We start from the raw sequence: 21,441 nt of genomic DNA on the forward strand, positions 1-21,441 counted from the left end.
GGCCATGAGGTTGTTTCCAAAGATTTTTTGATTTAAGAATAAAATAGAATCTACCACATACAATAAATACAATTAAATATGGTCATGACCATTGCAAATGTAACTTATAGCTTGTTTCAAGTCACACTTGCGGTTGGATTTCCTCCGGAAGAGTTAATGTGAGTTGTCAGCTACCCAACCCGAGACCAGACTATCATCCACAGGTTTTGGGCCGCCACAAGATCTTGAGACCGATTCAAAGAGTTTCTCAATCTCTGGTGCACACCGTATGAAACCGCGGTTCCAAAAGTTATATCTTGGATTCTGGATTTATTAAAAAAAAAAAAAAATTAGAAAATCCACGTTGTGAAAAGGAAAGGTAGCACTTGTAAGGGGGAAAAGCTGACCTTAATAAGCTCGATAAAAGTAATCAGAAGACCCCATGGATGAGGCCGATTCACAATCAGGCGTTCCAACAACACTCTTGTAATCTGCTCCTGGATAATTTCCTGCCCATTCATATGTCACAAATAATTCAAGTGCTCTCACAATCATACATCCACAGCAATATATAGCAGAAAAAAACAGCAATCATACTAGTAATTTTTCTCACCTGGTTTGATTCAGCAAACAAGTAAAGGAGAATGAAGGAAAAGTAATGAGTATGAGTGTTCGGATAACGCAGTTGGTTAGCCACAGCATTTAGGAAAAGATAGCGGCCTTCAGTATCTAGATCCATGATTAGGGCCTGGAAAACGTCCAAAGCAGCACCGACCAAGTACACAGCCAATGGAGCAGTTTGGGTTGTCTGTGCATGAGCAGTTTTAGCCTGAAACTGCTGGATGGCCTGTAAAATTAACCACAGAGATAAAACATCGGACATTCCATTCCATTTTCGTAGCCATACCCCAATGCAAACATAGGAAAATTCAAGAAAATCTCTTTATCAACGATTCAAAATTACATTGGTGTTTTTAACTCCGGCAAAAACATACAAAGCATAGCAAACTGGACAAGAATTATACACTGAATTTTAGAATGTAACCTAACATCTCTTATTTGTAGTTTTGAGTTTTAACACACCCTAAATAATTCCTATGTACCATTTGTAGTTTAACATACTCCAAATAATTCCTATGTACTGATCAAATAACCAACTAACAGCATGTAAATTGTACGGAAACTAAATAGTCTCCAAGGGAACAGCAAGAGCGGCAAATGTGCCACTTCCCAGTAATGTAACCTGGTTTCAGATCACCCAAGTTTCGGTCTTAAAGAACGCTTACTAACCAAAAACTGGGAATAAAAGAAGCTGCAGCACCATGAGAATAATGTTAAGCACAAAGCATGAAATTGGCATAGAAACGAGTACCTGCATCCCTATATAGAGCACAAGGGAGTTGATCAAGGGTACATTGTAACGGGTACCAGCAGTGGCAGCTTCACTAGGTGGAAGGAGCAATTTCTGTTTCAGTTCAGACATAAACGAGGAACCCTGCTGCCTCATCTGGCAAAATTAAAAACAAGATTTCTGCTAAATTAAATTCGAGATGAATACGTAAAGCAAAATAAGGAGGAAAACCAGGGACAAGGAGAGAGAGTTAAAATTTCAAGATCAACATAGAGTTCATGGTAAAATGGAGAATTAAGGAGTAACAGGGACAGGAGAGGAATAAAGGGAGAGACTAAAAATCGATCATAAATAAAGTAAACAAGGAACCAAACAGGTAAAAGCAAAGTACCTTTAGATACTCATCAACATCGGCCTTCATCTGCTTTGCCTTTAAAGCTGCATCAACCTCAGAAAGAATACGTGGAGATTGGCTTATTTCCGCCAGCAAATCAATCTGCATGCATAAAGAAAACAAAATTTTGTGTCAGTTTTCTTCAGAAAAAGGAAAAATACAAGTATAAATATTGATCATTAGAACCTTCAAATTGGGAGTAGACGGATCTGGCAGCCTCATATTACGGGGAAATGCACTGAGGATAATATTCCGCATTTGAATGCAGCTTGGAGGAATAACATCGCAGAAAGTAAAATGATAATCACAAAGGAACTCTGGGAAATCATGAAGTAGCACTAGTAACACCCTAAGTGTTCCTTTATACAGAAAATGAACCTGCAAAGAATTTTTTTTCCAATAGAAAAGAAAAACAAAATTTCAGCCTAGAATCAAATTCAAGTTACTGTAACGAATACAATAACATCCAGGAATATAATGATGCAAACCGGCACTCCAAGTTCAGCATTCCTCAAAAATGGCTCCATATATTGGAATAAATCTACCAACAAGCGTTGGATATAGGGCCAACCCTTCAGACCGTTTCCAGTGAGCATTTTTGGCATGAAGCTCCTGTGGCTCACCAACTCGAGCCAAGCAAAGCTGATGAAGCATAAAACCAGATTATTAGTGCACAAAATGACAGGACAAAACACCCAATTACCCAGCTATTGAGTCAGGAAAGATACATATCCAACTTTAAAGAAATTTTTAAGAACATCAATGCATTTGTCAGTAAGTTTAGAAACTAAACCATCTTCTGTCTCACATTTAACAAACACCAAAGGGTATCTAATATCCAAAAGATAAAAACTCCAGATCTGTCTCAGGACTTAACAGCCATATTTGTCCATAATTTTGGTTCTATTAATTCAGACAATTATGGTTCAATCATGGTTCACTTCAATGTTGGATTCCCAACCATTAGAATTGAAACAGCATTGTCCTCAAATCCTTAAATCTATATTTTTTTATTTTTTTGGGGATAATTCTTTTGTATAAAACAAGATTATCTCAATAGCAACTTCCAATAAAAACAATATATATATATATATATAGTGATAATGTAAAAGTGTTATAGTTGAATACCATTCAATATCCTACAAACTAACAACTGTTTCATTCAATCTTCGTATCTCAGAAATAGGCAAGGAAAAGAAACGATTCTAAACCTGAATGCAGGAACTTTTAGGGGCTGCAATGCATGAAAAGCATTTGCAAAGGCAGTTAATATCTGCAGCATAGAAAACAAATATTACTTAAATCAATAATCCATAACGACAAATGAAATCAAAAAAATGCAGATGAAGGAAATGCATGTGATGCAGACCTGAAAGTTTGCACCATCAATAACAGGGTCTAGGGAGCCAAGATCAAGAAGCCAGTTGATAAACAGTCTGAAATATGGTCTTGGATTGAAAGATGTTTTCTTTTCTTCTGCATCCTTTTGAATGAATCTGACGGTCACTGCTAATATCTGCCAAATACCATTACAGCATAAACACCATTACTTTAAGAATAAGAAAGACACATAGCAAATTAAAATAATCAAATTCCCAATCACCTTAGATAACAGAAATGGTTTACTGGACCCCTGCTCCAAGAGTCAAAACACACAAGTCAGAAGAGATGGAAAAAGGTCCACGCAACATCGTCACCACATAATACAACTCTAGGAATTCTGAATACATACCTTCAATATTGAAAAGACAAGTTTAGCATAGATGTCAATGGCGAGAAAGGACAGACTCTGCACTTGTTGAGGTGCTTGCAATGTGCCAGAATTGATAACCTCAGAAGATAGGCAGTGGGAAACAGAAAGTTCCTGAAGTGAATTTAAAGGCTTCAGTTTGAGACACTTGGTCAAATTCAGAAACACATTTCCAAAAGAAAGAAACTTACTGTGAGGATACGGAAAAACCGATCTGTAATATCATCCCCCTTCAACAGTCCATTCTGATGCAACTGTAAGACATAATGGGTAAGAGCTGCATCATTTGCACCGGGAAGTTCACAGATCCTGTACCACTCTGCAAACAGCATAGAAACCTACAAATAGACATACAAAGAAAACATTTGAGACAAGACATGTTTACTTCAGTACCATAAATTCAGTTTTCATCATAGGTACACAATCTATTTAACCTGCATGGTATGTTTGACATTTAGCAAATAAAAGAAATAAAAGAAATATATCAAGTAGTTAAAGATCATGATACCTGCTCACGGAAACCAGCAGGATCTGGCTCGGCAGTCTCTACATTATTCAAATCTTCCCTGCTCGCTGGGGAGTGCCCAGGAGCCTGTTTCAGCAGAAATGTAAATATATCCCAAATGAGATGGACATTTAAATAGATTATGCAAGAGTACTTGATGCAGTCAAGCTATAAAATAATTATGATCTACTTGGATTTAAGTAACTTAGGATTGTACGAGACTTCATTAGGGTCTAGTTTGATAAGACATTTCCACTTGCCTTTTTATCTCTTGATTGTCTGGCCTTGTCATCCTTCCCGACATTAACACCAGCTGAAGTAGACATATTGGCAGCAGGATTCTTGATTGTCTCAACCAACTGCTGCAATGGCTCGGGACACCCAGGCTTCGCCGCAAGCTGAAAATCATGATAAGCAAAAAATTACTCGAGTATATCAGGATAAAATACATTTGTTCACAGAAGCAAAACAAGAACTTACCTTTGCTAATGCATCAACAAGATTATGAAGTTCTGAAATTACTTTAGGTTCTTCTATTACCAAAGTTTGAAGTAGGGAAATGGCAAAGTCCGTAGCAGCCTCTGCACATAACACAATTTGTAGTTTATATATGCAACAGCTACAATAAATTGAAAATTGACAAATGCCTTAAAATCCATTTTACATACTGTTCCTGCCTCCATCGATAAGTTTTGCCATATGAACATTGTACTCTGCAAGATTTAGCAATTCACTGCGAATAAGTCCAACAGTGATATCTTTATTAAACTTTCTGTCTTCATCCGAATAGATCACCTGTAGAAAGTTGCAAGCGAATATATTAATATAGGGAAATTTGAGATCCAAAAGCCTTCAACATGGATAAGATCCATTACTATCTACAGGACGTGGCATCACATGATAAGAAAACAAGGAAACAACAATATTATTGGCAATTTATAAATCTAGAAAACACAAAAAATATTAGAGACTTCTCTATAACAAATAAAAGCCACAACGTTATGAAAACAAGACACATTAATAAGTTGGTGGGAAAAACAATTAAGGCTCTGGGTATTTTAAAGTAAAATGGAAGTAAACTAATAAAAGCATTTTCTTCTTATATATTTAACTCGGAAATTAGTCAAGAACAAAAGAGCATACCCAACTAGTCAGCTCCTTAACAACTAGCTTGCAAACATCACGAATAGCTGTAAGGATTGCAAGATGAGCACCAACATGAATATGGCTTGACGCATTCTCATATAAACCCTTGAAAACCTGCTTAACAAGTGCAACAAACTCAAGTATCAAATCCATCGAACAAATCAAGGGTTTCCTGGCATCAATACTCATAGTACCAACTGGAGCATCAATACAAAGCCATTAATGATTCTCTTCAAATTTGAAACCTTCAAATGAACATTTATAAGTCAAAGTTTCCCTAGAAAAGGAAGCCCTAACCTTTTGAGCTACAGCCAATGCAGCCTCATCCCGACTAACACATCTAAGTATCATTTCAGGAACTTCAGTAACAACTCCCTGAAAAGCAAATATTCACATCTACGTCATTAAAAACTGATATGTATAAGGCAAAGAGAAAAGAGGAACCAAATGAAGCACAAGGTAAGGATGCCAACCAGTAGAATATATATTATGAGCCAATACCAGAAAACTCAGAAAATGATTCAGTAAATGTGATTTTAAAGACTTTTAATTTGGTAAGTTACATACAAATATTGGACATGGAAATAGAGGGAGGGAGAGAGAGCATACCTGAATGTCTTCTCTAGCATCATTGATTACCAACGTTTCCAGCTGAAACCATTAGGAGGAGTAAGTGGCACTCAAAATTACGAAAAAGTTAATCTAATATGCTCCAAAAAGAAAAGGGGGGTGGTGGGTAGGGGGGAAGAAAAAAGAAAAGGGCCTCAATAGGAAAATAGAATGCATGAAAAAAGCCACGTGAAAAGACAATGGTTTGAGATCATGCAAAACACCAGCATTAATATATAAATTTACTGCCACAACATTGAAGCACTGCCATTGAATGTAATGTGGATGGTATTTAAACTTCAAACGAGCACACCCCCCCTTTATCCCATGTGGAAGAAATAAAAGGTAAAACAAATTAGAAAAAGCAGAATTCAATAGCAAGTTTGTGACACATTTAAGGTATGAAATATAATTTTTCCTGTTTAAAACTTCATATAAATCCCAATGCATGATGTAATGGAGGTGAAGAGAAATGAAAAATGCTCAACATGCGCCCAGGGGGGGGAGAGAATCAAATCAAAGAGGAAAAAGAAACCATACAACAAACAACATAGATCAATCAACAACAAATAAATTACACAAATATCAAAGAAAGACACAATTAGTTGCAACCTTCTGTGCAATAATCTGGTATTTATCCAATGCATCCCTTGTGCTGAGTGAAGGTTCTGAAGTGCTACTTCCAAGACGCTCAGCAGCTGCAGGTGATGGCAATGCCTGTGAAGAAGCTCCAGAGTCCTAGCAAAAGATTGCGGCATCTTAATAACACTAAAATAAATGAAATTTGAAAATGAAATAGACAATGTTTTCAAAAGTTTATTCAACCTTGACAGCATCGACAGAGTCCACAGCCTGCAACTCAGGGGTAGAAGCTGCAGTAGTAAAAGAACCAACAGCAACATCATTTTCAGAACCATGCTGGGTAACACCATCAGCTGGCCCAACATGAACAGAGGAGGCACTGAAAGTTCCAACAATTCACCCATTAATACATTAGAGAACTTCTAAAATTGAAAAAGTACAAAACCAATCATCTATATATCCCATTGTCTTTGTTCTACACAATCTCCAGACTGTAATTTCAAGAACAGATAAAACAAAAATTAGTGACCTAAGTTGCAGAGCTGAATTAGATTCAAGCGCATCATCCAGCGGACGAGAGACTGCCTCGAATCCAGTGTTTCCAGGGCCAGATGAGTAGCCTGGATTGAGTTGTCCTGATGTCGAACCATACACACTAGCCAGACCAGCACTGGCAGAGGAAGTTGAAGCACCAGCAGGCACAGCATGAGAACTCTGACTAGATTGGTTTTGCCAAGGAAGCCGAACAAAGTCCTATACACAATGAACATGTCAGAAAGAAAAAAGGAACATTTCTTCTGAAAAATACTAACATTAAAAACAGAAATTCTAGCATATATCAACCTCATAAACTCGCTGCTGGGAAAGGGACAAGTGACCCGGTTTAGGACGAAGGGCCTCCGGCACCACACCCATAGAACTTTGTGTATAAATGTTAGCATCAAAAAATGTGGCACCAACTCCTTCTCTGTGTTTCCTTCTTAATGAAAGCTGCTGAGCAATTTCTCCATCAATGGTTTGTATTGCCTACAAAAACAGCAAAAGTTATGGAGACCCATGATTAGCAAAATTCATAGTGCCAATATAAGATTTGAACACAGATTCCACAACACTAGAAGCTCCTTGATGCAAACTACAACATTAAAAAGGACTTGAGATGGCTGTAATAATTTCAAAAAAATGCAATGTCCTTTCAAGCCACAATATTGAATTAATAGAACACCTCAAATAAAGAAGGATGAGAGAAATATTTGAAATATTGTAGCACCTAATATCAAACAGATTTATTATAGCACACATGACGTTATTTAAACCTCAAAACAAACCTTATCGGTAGCAGCCTGTTCAATGACTGCACAGCCAAGATCTAAATTATCATTAGTAACAAGTTGAACAGCTTGTTCCAGAAGTTCATTTGCCAGATTCAAACCCTGAAGTGAATTTCTTAGTTGGCTTGATATTGAAGTGCGCAATGGTTCCTGCTCATAAAAAGCAGAAATCATAATTTAAAATCAGGAAAAACAAGAAAGCAAAAATATATTGGGCAACCAAATAAAGATAGACAAGTCTCCAAAGAGCGAGAATGTAAACCTTGCATGTTACATGAGCTAGACTTCCTGCCAAACTAGCAACCATCAAGTGTGCTGCATTGAATATGCGTGTCTCATCTGATTCCATGGCATAATCCTGCCAATGCAATAATTAATTAAAGTAACATAAGGTAAAATATTGGATACAAAAAAGTTCTGTAAGGAAGGAGTTCATCAGAGGCATTGCAGAGTATTCACATAATAGGAACAAAAATTGGAACTAGGCTTCAAAAATAAGTCAACAAACCTTTAGAAAATAAGTCAACAAACCTTTAGAACAAGTTCCTTAGTAGTTTGAGTAGCTATAGAAACACTGCGCTGAACAATGCCAGACACTATTTCTTTGATAGCTCTATCCATCGCAATGGGAACAACTCTAAAACATACAACAGATAATTGTTAATACCAAACTTTGGAATAATCTATTTCCAAGCATGAAGGATTATCAAAGCACCTCTGGAAATGCAGATGCAACCCCAATGCACTGAGCTTCTGGTTGATAATTACATGAGTTCCAATATTAGGTATTGGTGTAGGAAGCTGCAAACATCAGAAGAACCAGCTAAACTAAGAGAGACGACAAAAGGTACTAAGTAATAAAAGATAATAACTATTCCTGGAGCAAAAGGACCAAAAACGCAAATCATACCTGACTAACAGAGAATGGTGACTGAGATGGAGTAGCTTGAAGCAGCCCCTGAGCAGAAGGAAGCTGATCAGACAAGCCTAAAGCTGCCAGCTTTTCATCCTCCATCAGTGTACCAGAGGAAAGATGAAGAGGAGCAGCATACTGAACAGAAAAGAAAAGTTAAAAATGTCAAGATACAAACTGAAGATTGAGCTGGAGACTGAAAAAAAAAAAATATATATATATATATATATATTTTCGCGGAAAGGGGAACCATTTGCAAACCTGAGATAGTAAATGTGTATGTCCCCCAGAATTAGATGAGGGGGCAACCTCAAGTGGAAGCTCAACTTGATTTAGTGGAGGAATTATCCCTGATTTAACTTCAGCGACCATCTGCGGTTGAGATGCTCCAATATCTTTATTAGAGAAATCAGGATTCCCTTCAATTTCTCTCTTGCGATCCTTCAGAAGAGAACTGGGTGTTATCTCCTTCAAATCCACACTGAGGTTCTTGAATAAAACCTGAGATGGAAAGACATAAATAACTTACTGGAAAAGATAAGAAAATCTAGCTTTTTGTTTAGTATTTAATAGAACCAGTCATTTGTCAAACAAACTCCAACTAATATATACCTCAATATCGAACTTCAGGTTCATTTTCAAGTTTGGCATTGAATAAATCTCAGCAAGTAATCCAAGAATACCCATGGTCCAGGGATTAGGTGGCTGATATGCTACACTGCTCTGGCATGGTTCTAGAATCTGCAATAAATAATAAAGCATAAAGTCTCACAACCCCCAAGTTCAGAAGGAAAATATACATAGAAATGTTAGAACAACTTTACCTTTGAGGTAAATGGTATTACTGCAATCATCAATCCCTTCTCATATGCCTGTGAAGAAAGACAGTGCATGTTAGTTAAAACAAATGACGGACAATCAAAACAGACCAGAGTAACCAAATTGTAAGCAATAAAAATGAAACAACTAAGACCTCTATAATCAAAGATTTGGGATCGATTTCACGAGCCCTTAAGACTTGATTCCTTCCTATTGTTAACTTCCCTAGCCAGCTACCTAAATTTTTTAGCAATGAACGCTCTTCTGAACTGGATTTTATAAGCTCAGATCCAAGAAGAACCTGAAACAATGAACAGAATTGTTAAAAGTACCATCGCATAAGTGTCCATTACAAAATGTATAAACAATTTCTAAGCAAAAGATAAACCTTGCAGTTCTCATAAGTAGCTTGGACAATCTCTTTGTTCAAAGCTTTCGAACTAACTTTGTCCAGAAACTTCAAGTACAAGTCATGAAAATTTGGCTCAATGCTAGCTCTGTCAAGGGGTCATGGGAGAACCTTAAATGTTTAGAACACTGCCATGATAATAAAATGTAATTTCTAGAAACAAAATGAGGAATGAATACCACATCAACATTGCAGTGTGTCCCCTACATGTATACAACACATACAAAGGCATACTTATATGCACTTAGCAAAGCCTAACCTTTTCATAACCATATACTGTGCAAACCAGGGATAATACTGCTCTTTCAATATTTCTGTGAGCTCTTTTGCTTTAGCTTCAACATTAGCAGCTGAAATATTGTTAATCATAAATGATATCTTGTCTTGAACCTCTGATGCTGGAGCCTGTAAATAGAAGATGACATATATATATATATTAGCAAAAAAAAAATTAAAGATGATATTCCATAAAAAATAGTACAGAACTACACAAAAACACTTTCTTATGGTATATTTTCACACTACTATAATAACATAGATATTACATGGTATGATATGTAGTTGCTTGCTTAACCAGATTGACAGCATTGTAAACAGTATTCCATTTTGTATAAAGTAAGACTAATTACGTTATGATTGAATAACCAGTTTAGTTGACACCTTACAAAAGATAATGTAACTTGACACATTGACATATCTATGCAAAAGTACATGCCACCATAATATAATTTACTATAGCTGTCTACATGAAAAATTAATTTTTTAACCAAAAACTTGCATTCATCATGCTCGCATGATGTGTCAACCAATTACTCATAATGTGTGTGTGTGTGTGTGTGTGTGTGTGTAGTAATTGAATACCTCAATGGGAGTTTCTCTTTTCTCAGCAGCAGCTACTAATGTTTCAATGTTCAAAGCAGAGCCAAATCCTGTGTGAAAGCATGTAAGTAAGATCCCAACAAAAGGTAAAACATGTGGCACGGTGAAGGAATAGAAAATTACTTGTAGAAGTAACTGCTCGTGAAGGACGAACAAAACCAGGCGAAGAAGACAGCATTGATGGAGCACTGACTGTATTTTGTGACTAATTGTTTTTAAAGGAAGAAGAAAAGAAAAAAGGTCAAACTCTGTTAGATGAAACATGGAGCTAAGTGCATCTAATAAAAACTTGAAGTAATCAAGGGCACACCTTTTGAATGCCAGAAGAATCACCAGGGGGACCACCTGAATTTTGCCCGCTGGAAGATAGAAGTGATTTCATGTCACTAGATGCAGTCACAGAGGCTTTATGACGATCATCAAAAGAACTTTCATGTCTTTGTTGAAGCTGCAGAGGAGAAGAAAGTTGTTGCCCTGGTTGTAGGACACTAGATCCATTCAACTGCAACAATAACCAAGCATATAGAAATAAAATGGCTACATTAGTTCAATTCTAACTAAATAGTTAAATACTTGGCTAGGTCCACATGAATTCCAATTTGTATGCTTAATGATAACACTAACATGTAACATGTTCTCCATCATAGATACAAAAATTGTTATCTATATAAAGACAAACCAAGCCATCCAAATTAGAATTCTCAGTAGGTATACAAGGATAAAATAGACTGGCATAAAAAAACTAGTATAATTTGCCCTTAATATTTAAAGAAGCTTGGATACCAGATGAAGCTACACTAAGATAGGGAGGGAAAAAAAGAAAGAAGAAAAGACCCACTACTAGCAGCAGTATGGTTGTGAGATGGCATTATTTGACTGCTACCAGCAGACATGTATATAACTGCTGACCAGAAGTGGCAAATCCTTTGGTTCAGTTATTTTTATCTTTTTCTACCAGAGCAGAGTTGGATGAAGTCCAGGAAATTAGGGTGCAAAGCACTAATCTCAATACTTAAACCACGAAGATGGTTATAAGCAATAGTTGAACATTTTAGAAAGAACAATCTAACATTAAAATGCCTTTGCCCCATACAAGTGAAAAAAACTTTCAAGTAGAAAATCGAACTCTAATACTTTTAATTAACTTTTTTGTACTTATTTGTTCATAAATTTGAATTGCATAGCAGAAGGCCAGGTACAGGTTTCATCACTTACATCTACATTTCCTGACGTAGCTTGATTGGGACCATGGTGATGAACTGAAGAAGCCTGGTTGCCTATTTCAGAATCTGAATGTCCTGATGATATCCTGGCAAGAGCCTGTTCGATGAAATTAACCAGCTCTAAATGAGTGCTGCGTAAATGGGAAATTTGTAAGATATGATTGCAATATTGTGGCCACTCAATCAGACGATCCACAAACTGCTCCAAAGCCTTGGTCCCAAAGACAAACATCTGCATGTAGAGAAAGTGAGAGACCATAAGTAACATTATACAACAAAACCCAAAAAAACGAAAAAGACTAAAAGAAAGTACAAACTTTCGAATCTGCAGGTTTTCGCAATGCATCAAGAACACACCGAAGTGCAATCCCAAGGGTAAGATGAGTGACAAGCTGGTGCTTGATAACAGAGCCTAAATTATTGTTACCAACATTCCAGTGAGATAAAAAGGATACGTCAATATGCTACGTAATAGCAACTACAGTCTACTTAATCACAAAAATAAATTTACAACAATTAAGAACAGACTTCATTATGCATTATATGTGGAACGAACAGAAAAAGATATATGCATATTAGAATTAGTAAAAGCAAATCTATAACAAAACTTACCAAAGAGAATGGCAGCAATTTTTAGCTGTCTTTCAGGATATTTGGGGAAGAATCTATACTCCTCGAATAGATTGGCTATCATACAATCAAAAATTGATTGTTCCCTGGAAATTCATGCAACAGTCTCTTTTTTTCATAATTCTCAAAACCAATAACAACATAAAGTGAGGGGAATCAACAGATTATGGTAAAAACCTCCCTCCATTAAAATCTAACCACTCGCCAAAGACTGACTCAGAAGTAACATGCAAATCAAAAGAAATCTCTCATATCTTTAACCATGGAAAAGTATCAGTTAAAGAATTAACTTCCATATCAAGATCACAAACATCTGGCAAACAAATAATAGCATGATAAAAATAGAAGACTAGAAGGCATGAAGATTGAAAAGCATCATTCATTTGTTCAACCAAAAGATGTGAAAACATAATTAATGCATATATGATCAAAGAGACATCATACCACATATATAATACATCTCAACTTATAGACTAGTTAAACAATTAGGATACCATTCGGTAGCACAAGATAGGTAGAGATAATAGTACTCCAAATGTCTTAAACAAGCAAAGAACGATTCTAAGACCTTTTTGACAGAGATCATACCTTTTCACAGAAGATTCTTTGAATCGCGCAAGCATTTGGACCATTGCCTCAATTGTCAAGTGACCAGAAAACATTTGATGGAAATAAGAGTTTGCTTCAGATTCAATATCATCCCCATATCCATCAGTTGGTGAATCTGTTGTCCCACCATTTTGCAGCCTTGGATTAGAATCCAAAATTGCTACATGCAACCTTTCCATTTCCTCAGAAAGTTGGCCAGAGGTAATCAAGCTAACATGAGCTTTAAGTACCTATATTCAAGCATACAAATGATTACATTCCACATAACTAATAAGAAAAAATAGTTTTCAGTTGTAGAAGTAGAACCTTTGAGATCGTAGCAGTTGTACCCGCATAAAGATTTGAAACAGCATCAGAACGTTGGAAAGGTTGGGTGGAAAAATCGTGGGATCCACCAAACTGAACCTCCTTTAAGAACTTCAGGCACTCCTGAGGGTATAACCATTTTGATTATATATATTGAAAACAATATGATCTTGTAAGTTGATCAAAAGCTTGAGACACTAATGTTATTGCTGATCTGCATATAACAACGGGGTGAAGGCCATCTGAAAATTACCTCAAAGAAAATATCTCTATAGGTATTCAAATTATTACTCAGCCACTTTTCAAGGTCAAGAAGCTCTTTTCTGGAAGCAAGGGCTGCCAACTTGATACTAAAAGCAGAAGGAATCATCTCTAAAACAGATGATAAAATCTGCAAATAAAAAGAAATCAGGAAATCAGCACGACAAAAAAGGAGAAGCAATAAAAACATAAACCAGACAATTCAGGGGGAAAATCAGACATAAATGCAACAAACATATTATTTAGCTTTTGGGAACCATTTCACTCCACACTTACCTTTAGCTCTTGGCAAATGTCCAATATTCTAGTCAAGTTGTCGGGATCGCTGAGCTGAGCATCAATAAATCCCCGCAATACCAGATTTGTGTTGACATGCCAGAGATGATGGATCATGCTATTGGCCATTGCACTGTTTACTATCTTGGGGAAAGCAGTAATTGACACTTCGTACTGCAGCAGGTTATATGCCGTCTGCAGTGGAAATGCCACAGTTATCAATCAAATGAGAATATTTGGAAAAATAGTGGTCTAACACCAAATGCAAGACTAGAATTAAAAAGGTACATTAATATGCGCCATGCCAAGAAGCAGCACTTCAGGACAGTGTTGAAGAGGAAACTCAAGCATTGATCGAACAATATGGGCATAACCTCTCTCAGCAAGTTGACACAGGACATCCAAAAGGTCAAGGCATAGCCATGCATGATTTGAATTTGCAAGCTGAAGCTTATGGCCGTGCACTGCATCAATATAGGCCTGCAAATATGGAAAATTATTATTAGCTACTAATATATATTTCATTCTCGGAAAATGGAAAATTTTGATGAATATACAAACTTACCAGCTGCCTTGCAGAATGGCCAAAGGTAAATACTTCTGGTGAAGCTGACACAGCATATTTCAGAAATGATAATTGACCCTCAGTGTTCTTCCAAACAGACCCACATATAGAATGGAGGGGGAATGGCTCCTGCACAGCTCAAGTCCAAAGATTCAAAACAAACATGGATTTAACCTTTTAAGTTCACATATTTCAGGTAATGTAACTCATCCAGTGGACATGAAATCTTAATGTTATCAAAATATACCTGGCACACCCGCTTATATATAGACATGAAATTCAAGAATGCCTCCTGATTAGGAATGTAGAATCCCTCATGATCCATATTTTCAATTACTCGTATCCAGTTAGTACCTGGAGCCTGTAGTCAGCAAAAAAACTTGAGAAATAAGCATGTTTTCTCTTCGCAAAATCATAATTGTCAAAGTGTCATGTTAGAAGTCACACCAAAATATGAATATTTAAGTAAACTCACAAGTTGGTTAATTGTATCAACAAGAACATCAACATTCCAAGTGTTCAATGCAGGCAGATCGGTCAGAGTGCTGCAACCAAGTGCCAAGCCAAATGTTGAAAGCGTGTTCTGGTTATCCTCAAGACCAGTATGAGTGCAGGCAATTGTGCCCAGTATTTTAGAGATGGTAATCTCAGTGAGTGGTAAGAAAAGAGATAAAATCTCTTTGCACTGCAACGGATCTACCGTGCATCCATAACCTAGTTCCTTCAAAATATCTCCCATGCTCATTTCCTTTTCCATTTCTGCTAGAATGGCATCGAAATCATTATCCACACATTCATGGAACATATCCATATTCCTGCATAAATAACAAATAATTTCCTACTAATTAGGGATACCTATTAACATGGAAAACAAATGAATACAAATTGAATATATTCTTCAGCAGAAAGAAAACTTTAAATAAAAAAAGCAGTACCTTAAAAAATTGGCCTCACGCATTTCATCTGAAAGCAATGGAGTCAAAACAAACGGAGAGGCATCTTTCAGATGCACCAATGATAGCATCTGCATAAAGGAATCTACATACTTGGAAAGGCCTTCAGACCGCTGGAGGAACATAATTATATTATGAATTTGCTCAGAGGAATGGATAGCAACGGGATTGGCACACAATTCTTCAATCTGGGCCATGCAAAAGTTCTTGCCTAGAAAACGGTAAGGATTAAATTCAAATAGGCAGCACCAGCACAACAAAATAGCAGTAGAAGAGAAACAATTTAACAACTGAAAACTTACCACATATCCTGTTGTCAAAGTTTTCAGAATCTGACAAAGCAAGACCAAGACCCATTTTTTCAGATACAGATAGATGTAATGCATCAGAGAAATTTTCTAGAATTCCTTCATTGATCTCCGAATTTCTTAGTGACTCGCAAAAGATAGTAGAAAAATTTGGTCTGTCAAGGAGATATTTGAAAATTGATGCAAGAACCCTTTCCAGTGACACGTTCGTCAACTCTGTCTTGTAACTGTTCAGATGATCCAGGCATGTTTGAAGTAGTAAAATGCTTCCCTCGACACCATATTCAGTAAACTGCCATGAGAAAATGGAGTGCATTAGTCAATATGAAAATCAACAAATGCATTATTGCGCAAATAAACTTTCAACATACGAGTTAAAATTTAGTTGCTCGACTTCAATTCATTTGAATAATTCACATTATTCAATTCCTAAACACAAAAATCATTCCAAAGTCGCAATTCCTAATACATTTTCCCAGAAACAATAATAAAATTATCGTCTTGGTTTATTATAGGACATTAAATACGATGCGCAGCCATTACATACTAACAGAGAAGGTCGATACTCAATTTGATCATAAATACATTCAGTTTCGGGCAAAACTAAATGCTCAGCACAAACAAGCCAGTAATTCTAGTTCTGTATGTATTTGGTTATAATTAAGAGGCACGCTAGAAACAAGCAAACACAGAATCATTAGAAAAATACTAATAACTAAGGGGGGGGGGGGGGGGGGGGAACCGATAACATGAAACGGAAAATTGAACTGATTTTCCTAAACTATAACAAACTAAAATCGTCTAACAACCACAAGATTAGAGAAAGAAAATTAGGTTTAGAGAGCGAGAGAGAGAGAGAGAGAGAATCGAGTGAGTGAAAAAGGCAAAGCATTACAAAAATAGATATGTTACACAAAGAGATAGACTGGAAGTGGGAAAAAAGAAAAAAAAAAAAAAAAAAAACCAAATACCTGATGGAGCCCTGAAAGGACAGAATCGGCGTTGGCTTCGTTGAGGCTCTGAAGGAGGAAGCGAATCTGATTCGCCGTGGTTGACGAAAATTTCAGCATGGTGACAACGGAATGACGAGCTAGGGTTTCGCAGTGAGGGAGAGAAAGAACGAGAGTCCGAGTGCGACGGCAAGACTGTGGATGGGTGGGGCTCTTAGATGGCAAAAGGAATTTGGATGAGAAAGCAAGTTTTGCAGATTTTGGAGAATCGTAGAGAAAAAGAAACGGCGAGACTATGCGTCTAATAAGAGTGTAGATTAAAGTATGTACGACTTTTGTTTTGTCCCTTCTTGCTCGCTCGGTGGAAGACGAGATTGAGTTACCCGTGGGTTTCCCGTTTTTCTATTTGTTTAGCTTTCAAGTTGCAACGTGGCATAGCGGATTTATATACATATAAAACACGTCAATTAATAATTACATAATTACATTTTAACAGATGTTACCAAAAAAAAAAAAATACATTTCAACGGAATTGATTAAAAAAATTATAAAATAAAATGGGAAAAAAATGAAACAAAATTGGATTTTTCTTAAAAAAAATTAACGATTAAAAAAGAGACAAATGGAAACAAATGTTCTTATCAATTTTTTCTATGGATGGTTTTTATCATATAATTTAGAAGAGTGGAAAATTTTATAAAACATTATTTGTAGAACATTCATTAAATTTTTTTTTGTCATTTTCAATAGTTTATGGAACAATATTTGTATGTTAGATGTTACAATTTTTTGCCTGTGATGTAAGATGCTAAATATTTAATCAAAAATTATATTTTGAAAAAATAATCAAAAGCAAAGAAATAAAGTTACCAAAGGTACAAAACACGCAAAAAGAGGCCCGGCATGGAGTCCCCGGCCCAAGGGGAACCGAATTTACGTCCCAAACGAAAGTATCCCATTTACCCATTTACATCCGATCCGATGCGATCCGATTAATCAGACGGACAGTAGGGGAAGTAGCATCTGTGCAAGCTAAAAATCAAAACGCCAAGAAGAGTGTATTGTGTATTGCGTAAGCAATGTCGACGGTCCCAGAATCATCGTCGGAAGGGAAACCAACGCTGCCTCTGGGCGAGTACTCTACACGCCACGATTCGCAGACTTTAGATCGAGCTGCGACGCCGTGGGTCGACTATGCTGTCGAGCAAGCTCGTACATACCAGAAGGCTGCCCAGGAGGCTGTCGAGTCCGCAATTGAAGCCTCCAGATCCCGCCTTTCTCAGATTCGGTCAACATCCTCGGCTCATTTCCAGCAAACCGTCGTAAAGTCCGATTCACTTAATCTACGTATTGCTCTTTTGTCATTTCCCAGAAAATGAAAAAGCAAAAATTATTATTGTCGATAATTATTAGTGAGAGATATCAAAAGCCTTTTAATTGTTTTGCGCACTTACTTATTTTTTCTCCTGAGGAAAACTTTGGTGAGCAAACTAAATGAAAACTGTATTGAACATGTTCCCAACGGTTAAAATCCAGTTCCAGGGAGTGAGATTTAGATGGGTTTTTTTTATCTTTTTATTTGGATTATAGTCTAGTTGTTAATGTCTTAATTTTCTGAGAAGGGAAAAGGACCATATTGTATATTTGTGTGGTTAATATCTGTCTATAATTTAGTTCACTTTGAATGTAGGACTCTTTACAAGATGTCAAATCTGAGTATGTTACTTATGAGGAGCTTTTGTTTGGAAAGCTTAAAGGTTTTTCCCCATTTATCGTTTTCTAAATTGAAACGGTGCCTTTCCTTTTTCTGTTTTTATTTAATTTTATTTGAAAGACTGAATACTATCGCTCTTTTGTTGCAGAGGGTATTCTTATTGCAGCTTCACATCCGATGCTGACAGGCGGAATTGCTGCTGGTTTGGGTTTTCTAGCACTGAAAAGTACGTTTTTAAGTTGTGTGTTTAAAATTTCATTTACCAAATAGCGTCGGGTTTAAATTCAAATTCTTTTAGCAAGTGAAAGCAGTTTTTATAAAGTTTTGCGATGCTGAATCTCATGGACACCCATATGTTGTATTCAAACTTCTGTCTGTTGCCCTGAGTGTATATAAGGTTGCAAATGCATATGAACATTTGAAGCAAGCTTATAGTTCCATTTCATTTTTAAATTAATGTACTAGCGTTGATTGATAGGCTAGAATTGAGCTCTAAAATGCTGTAACTTTACCCTAAATGTTTCTTCAAAGTCATTGCCCTTGAAACTTTTCTCACTTGCAGGACCACGACGCTTTTTGTACTACAACACCTTGCGCTTGTTCGTAAGTGAAGAGGTAAGCATTAATGTCAGTAACTATGGATATTGGTTCTGTTGTTGGCTCTACTAAATTCTATAAGAAGAAAGAGGGTGGAATAAAAACAGAAGGTTCATATATTAAACTCATGTATTCCTTCGTGTGAATTTGACAGAAATATTATTTTTTTTGAATGTAGAAGTTGACATGAAAATTGATGGTTCATATTGCTGGCTGAAAATGTTTAATGGTTGCTAATGATTTTTGGTCCTCATATGAGTGTATTTTGACTTGAATCTTTACTTTTGTTGCCAGTCGCTGTTAATTTGCTCAGTTTTGTCCAATTTGTTGCATGTTTTATGTAAAAATATATCATGAAGGGATAAGTTTCGGACTTTTGGCTGTTCCAAAAGCTTTATTTCTAGACCAATTTATCAATTTTGGATGATAATTTTCCCAGACCCAAAGGTTATTGGCAATGAAGTTGATGGAGTCTCTTGTCTAGTTTTCTTTTTCAATACCGTGATGATCATTATGAAACCATATTCTCCTCTTTCATAAATTATTTTTTTAACAATTTAGATGAGATGCGGTGGCATATCCATAATGTGTTTGCTTTCCTATTGGAATGGTAGATATCTATCTGTTATAAAATTTAATATATAGTAGCGAGAACATGATGGGGCTCTATATTATCATATATTGTTTTTTTTCGCAATTTGTATGCAGTCCATGCTTTCTAGAGCTGATGCGAAAGTAAAGGAGTTGCGGCAATCAATTGATCTTTTAAAGGCTGAGACTGAGAAGTTGGAGGTAATCCTTTTGGTCCCTTGTGTCCTGTTTGATAGTGGGTTTTCATTAAATCATGTGATGAAATATTTTGATACATTTAATTTTTGCTTTTAAGCAGTTTTTGACATCGCAAAATATATTTGATGAATCTACTGGCTAATATTGCTGTATTGATAAATCATGAATAATAGTGGATGAAAAAGAACTTGTTTTCCTCTAATAAACACATAAAGAGTGGAGCTCATATGGTCTATTAAGAATCAACAGTTTTCAACCAATAAAAACTAAAAAGAAAAGTTTCTGTCCTGATTTTTGGAGAAGAATATTTTATTGGATCAGCAAAATAATTTTCGTGTGTTTTATAACATATCAATTTGCAAAATCTGCATTCTGATTTTAAGATTTTTGTTTCCTTTTCGATGAATAAAACTCTGTGCAAATACTCACTAAGAACACATCTGATGGGAAATGTTTTAACTTTTACAGAAGAGTGCAATACAAGCAGAAGAAGAAATGATACGGGGAAAAACAAAGCTCAGGTCTGCATTCTTGTTGAAAAACATTTTATATTTCACTTCATTATTTTTGCACTAAATTTATAGTTTTCAATTGCAGACATGCTGGGAAGCAGATACGCGGTGTAATTCGCTCAGCTTACAAGATTGAAAAACATGCTGCTGGTATGCAAATGCCATGTGTTGCTTTGGGCAAATTGAAGTTGGTAATGGTATTTGAGTGAACATTTTCCTTATATTGCTTTGTTTGTGTTTGTTATAAATCAGGTTTGAAAGATATAATTGGTGACCTTCCTAGAAGAGAAGCATCTAGGTTTCGGTCACAAGTATGTCATTCAGTTAAAGATTTCCATTCAATTATTTATTCCTTTTATCCAAGTTAAGATATTAAAAAAATAAATAAAAAATAAAAACAAAAGGTGCTCAGCTTGGACTGTTTTGCTGGCAGATTTCAGGCCTTGCTTCTGAGGCAAAGCGAGAAAGGAATGCATTAACAAAGGAGGTCACGAAGATTAGCAATTATGGGATTTCAGTCTAAAGAAATCTATGACCAACATTCTCAGGTTCAAGGCCAGCGCAAGTTATTTGTGATCTTAAGCGCATTGAGGCCTTTACATTGAATATTCTTATATAAATATTTTAATTAATATATATTATTTTATTTTGCTTTTCTTTTCTTTAGTTCTAACGGGAATGTATCGCATGTGTAAGTTCGTTTTTGCGTATTTGACCAAAAATAAATTTTAAAAACATGTCTTTTTTCACTTTTATGCACCCTTTAAATGTACATTGATTATAATCATCTTTTATGAAGGATGTTAATTTTCACTTTTTTCTTCTTTATAATAATTTATATTTTCATGGCAATAAATGGAGAATGAGAACACTCTTTGAACTTTGAAGTAATCAATTATTTGAAATTTTGAATATGGATACTTATATCGATAGAAGGATTTAAAAAAAAAAAAAAAAAAACAAAACAAAACAAAACAAAAACAACAAAACGTTTTTAAAGTTTTGAAGAAGAGTAGTTGTTTTTGCAATGTTAAAATTACTCTATACAATTCCCTAAATATTTAAATTAACAAAATATCCATAT

At 35.9% G+C, this 21,441-nt stretch overlaps 2 protein-coding genes across 7 annotated transcripts; one reads left to right on the forward strand and one right to left on the reverse strand.

Annotated features, from left to right (window-relative positions):
• Positions 1 to 10: 10 nt before the first annotated feature.
• Positions 11 to 17,076, reverse strand: LOC107424219 (uncharacterized). Of its 3 annotated transcripts, none has more exons than XM_016033959.4 (51): positions 16,767 to 17,070; positions 15,790 to 16,087; positions 15,470 to 15,698; positions 15,010 to 15,349; positions 14,782 to 14,895; positions 14,535 to 14,663; positions 14,258 to 14,449; positions 13,970 to 14,164; positions 13,686 to 13,823; positions 13,433 to 13,555; positions 13,106 to 13,356; positions 12,500 to 12,603; positions 12,205 to 12,299; positions 11,880 to 12,119; positions 10,975 to 11,166; positions 10,788 to 10,869; positions 10,647 to 10,714; positions 10,045 to 10,190; positions 9,765 to 9,873; positions 9,531 to 9,677; positions 9,382 to 9,429; positions 9,170 to 9,298; positions 8,819 to 9,058; positions 8,555 to 8,695; positions 8,360 to 8,445; positions 8,176 to 8,281; positions 7,907 to 8,002; positions 7,642 to 7,794; positions 7,160 to 7,342; positions 6,846 to 7,069; positions 6,560 to 6,695; positions 6,347 to 6,472; positions 5,735 to 5,776; positions 5,423 to 5,500; positions 5,123 to 5,239; positions 4,648 to 4,774; positions 4,460 to 4,560; positions 4,240 to 4,377; positions 3,983 to 4,066; positions 3,666 to 3,812; positions 3,457 to 3,588; positions 3,328 to 3,357; positions 3,094 to 3,240; positions 2,936 to 2,997; positions 2,213 to 2,366; positions 1,911 to 2,102; positions 1,722 to 1,826; positions 1,352 to 1,486; positions 593 to 826; positions 387 to 488; positions 11 to 303 (listed from the first exon to the last, which is right to left on the reverse strand). In XM_016033959.4, the coding sequence occupies exons 1-51, from the start codon at positions 16,863 to 16,865 to the stop codon at positions 154 to 156; spliced, it is 7,236 nt and encodes a 2,411-aa protein (XP_015889445.2). In that variant the 5' UTR covers positions 16,866 to 17,070; the 3' UTR covers positions 11 to 153. The 3 variants fall into 3 exon arrangements, with proteins under 3 accessions (XP_015889445.2, XP_015889443.2, XP_060675025.1); XM_016033957.4 differs by having other exon boundaries at positions 5,123 to 5,242; XM_060819042.1 differs by lacking the exons at positions 11 to 303; positions 387 to 488; positions 593 to 826 and having other exon boundaries at positions 1,400 to 1,510; positions 5,123 to 5,242; positions 16,767 to 17,076.
• A 569-nt stretch (positions 17,077 to 17,645) lies between these two features.
• On the forward strand, positions 17,646 to 21,014 carry LOC107424212 (RGS1-HXK1-interacting protein 1). Of its 4 annotated transcripts, none has more exons than XR_007242662.2 (9): positions 17,648 to 18,067; positions 18,436 to 18,502; positions 18,608 to 18,685; positions 19,022 to 19,074; positions 19,765 to 19,848; positions 20,314 to 20,366; positions 20,430 to 20,507; positions 20,610 to 20,668; positions 20,791 to 20,871. XR_007242662.2 is itself a non-coding variant. In XM_016033948.4 (9 exons), the coding sequence occupies exons 1-9, from the start codon at positions 17,825 to 17,827 to the stop codon at positions 20,878 to 20,880; spliced, it is 792 nt and encodes a 263-aa protein (XP_015889434.2). In that variant the 5' UTR covers positions 17,650 to 17,824; the 3' UTR covers positions 20,881 to 21,014. The 4 variants fall into 4 exon arrangements, 2 of the variants coding, with proteins under 2 accessions (XP_048335733.1, XP_015889434.2); XM_016033948.4 differs by having other exon boundaries at positions 17,650 to 18,067; positions 20,443 to 20,507; positions 20,791 to 21,014; XM_048479776.2 differs by lacking the exon at positions 20,610 to 20,668 and having other exon boundaries at positions 17,646 to 18,067; positions 20,443 to 20,554; positions 20,791 to 21,014.
• The last annotated feature ends 427 nt before the right edge of the window (positions 21,015 to 21,441 follow it).

Source organism: Ziziphus jujuba, chromosome 7 (genome assembly GCF_031755915.1).
Source record: "Ziziphus jujuba cultivar Dongzao chromosome 7, ASM3175591v1".
Lineage (NCBI taxonomy): Eukaryota > Viridiplantae > Streptophyta > Magnoliopsida > Rosales > Rhamnaceae > Ziziphus > Ziziphus jujuba.

Coding starts and splice junctions, on each gene's coding strand:
- LOC107424219 (XM_016033957.4), bottom strand. CDS start 16,865: ATGCTGAAATTTTCGTCAACCACGGCGAATCAGATTCGCTTCCTCCTT. Junction 8,446..8,554: donor CACCATTCTCTGTTAGTCAG/GTATGATTTGCG, acceptor TGATGTTTGCAG/CTTCCTACACCAATACCTAA. Junction 3,813..3,982: donor CTGCTGGTTTCCGTGAGCAG/GTATCATGATCT, acceptor GTCTATTTGTAG/GTTTCTATGCTGTTTGCAGA.
- LOC107424212 (XM_016033948.4), top strand. CDS start 17,825: ATGTCGACGGTCCCAGAATCATCGTCGGAAGGGAAACCAACGCTGCCT. Junction 19,849..20,313: donor CTGAGACTGAGAAGTTGGAG/GTAATCCTTTTG, acceptor TAACTTTTACAG/AAGAGTGCAATACAAGCAGA. Junction 20,669..20,790: donor CATCTAGGTTTCGGTCACAA/GTATGTCATTCA, acceptor TTTTGCTGGCAG/ATTTCAGGCCTTGCTTCTGA.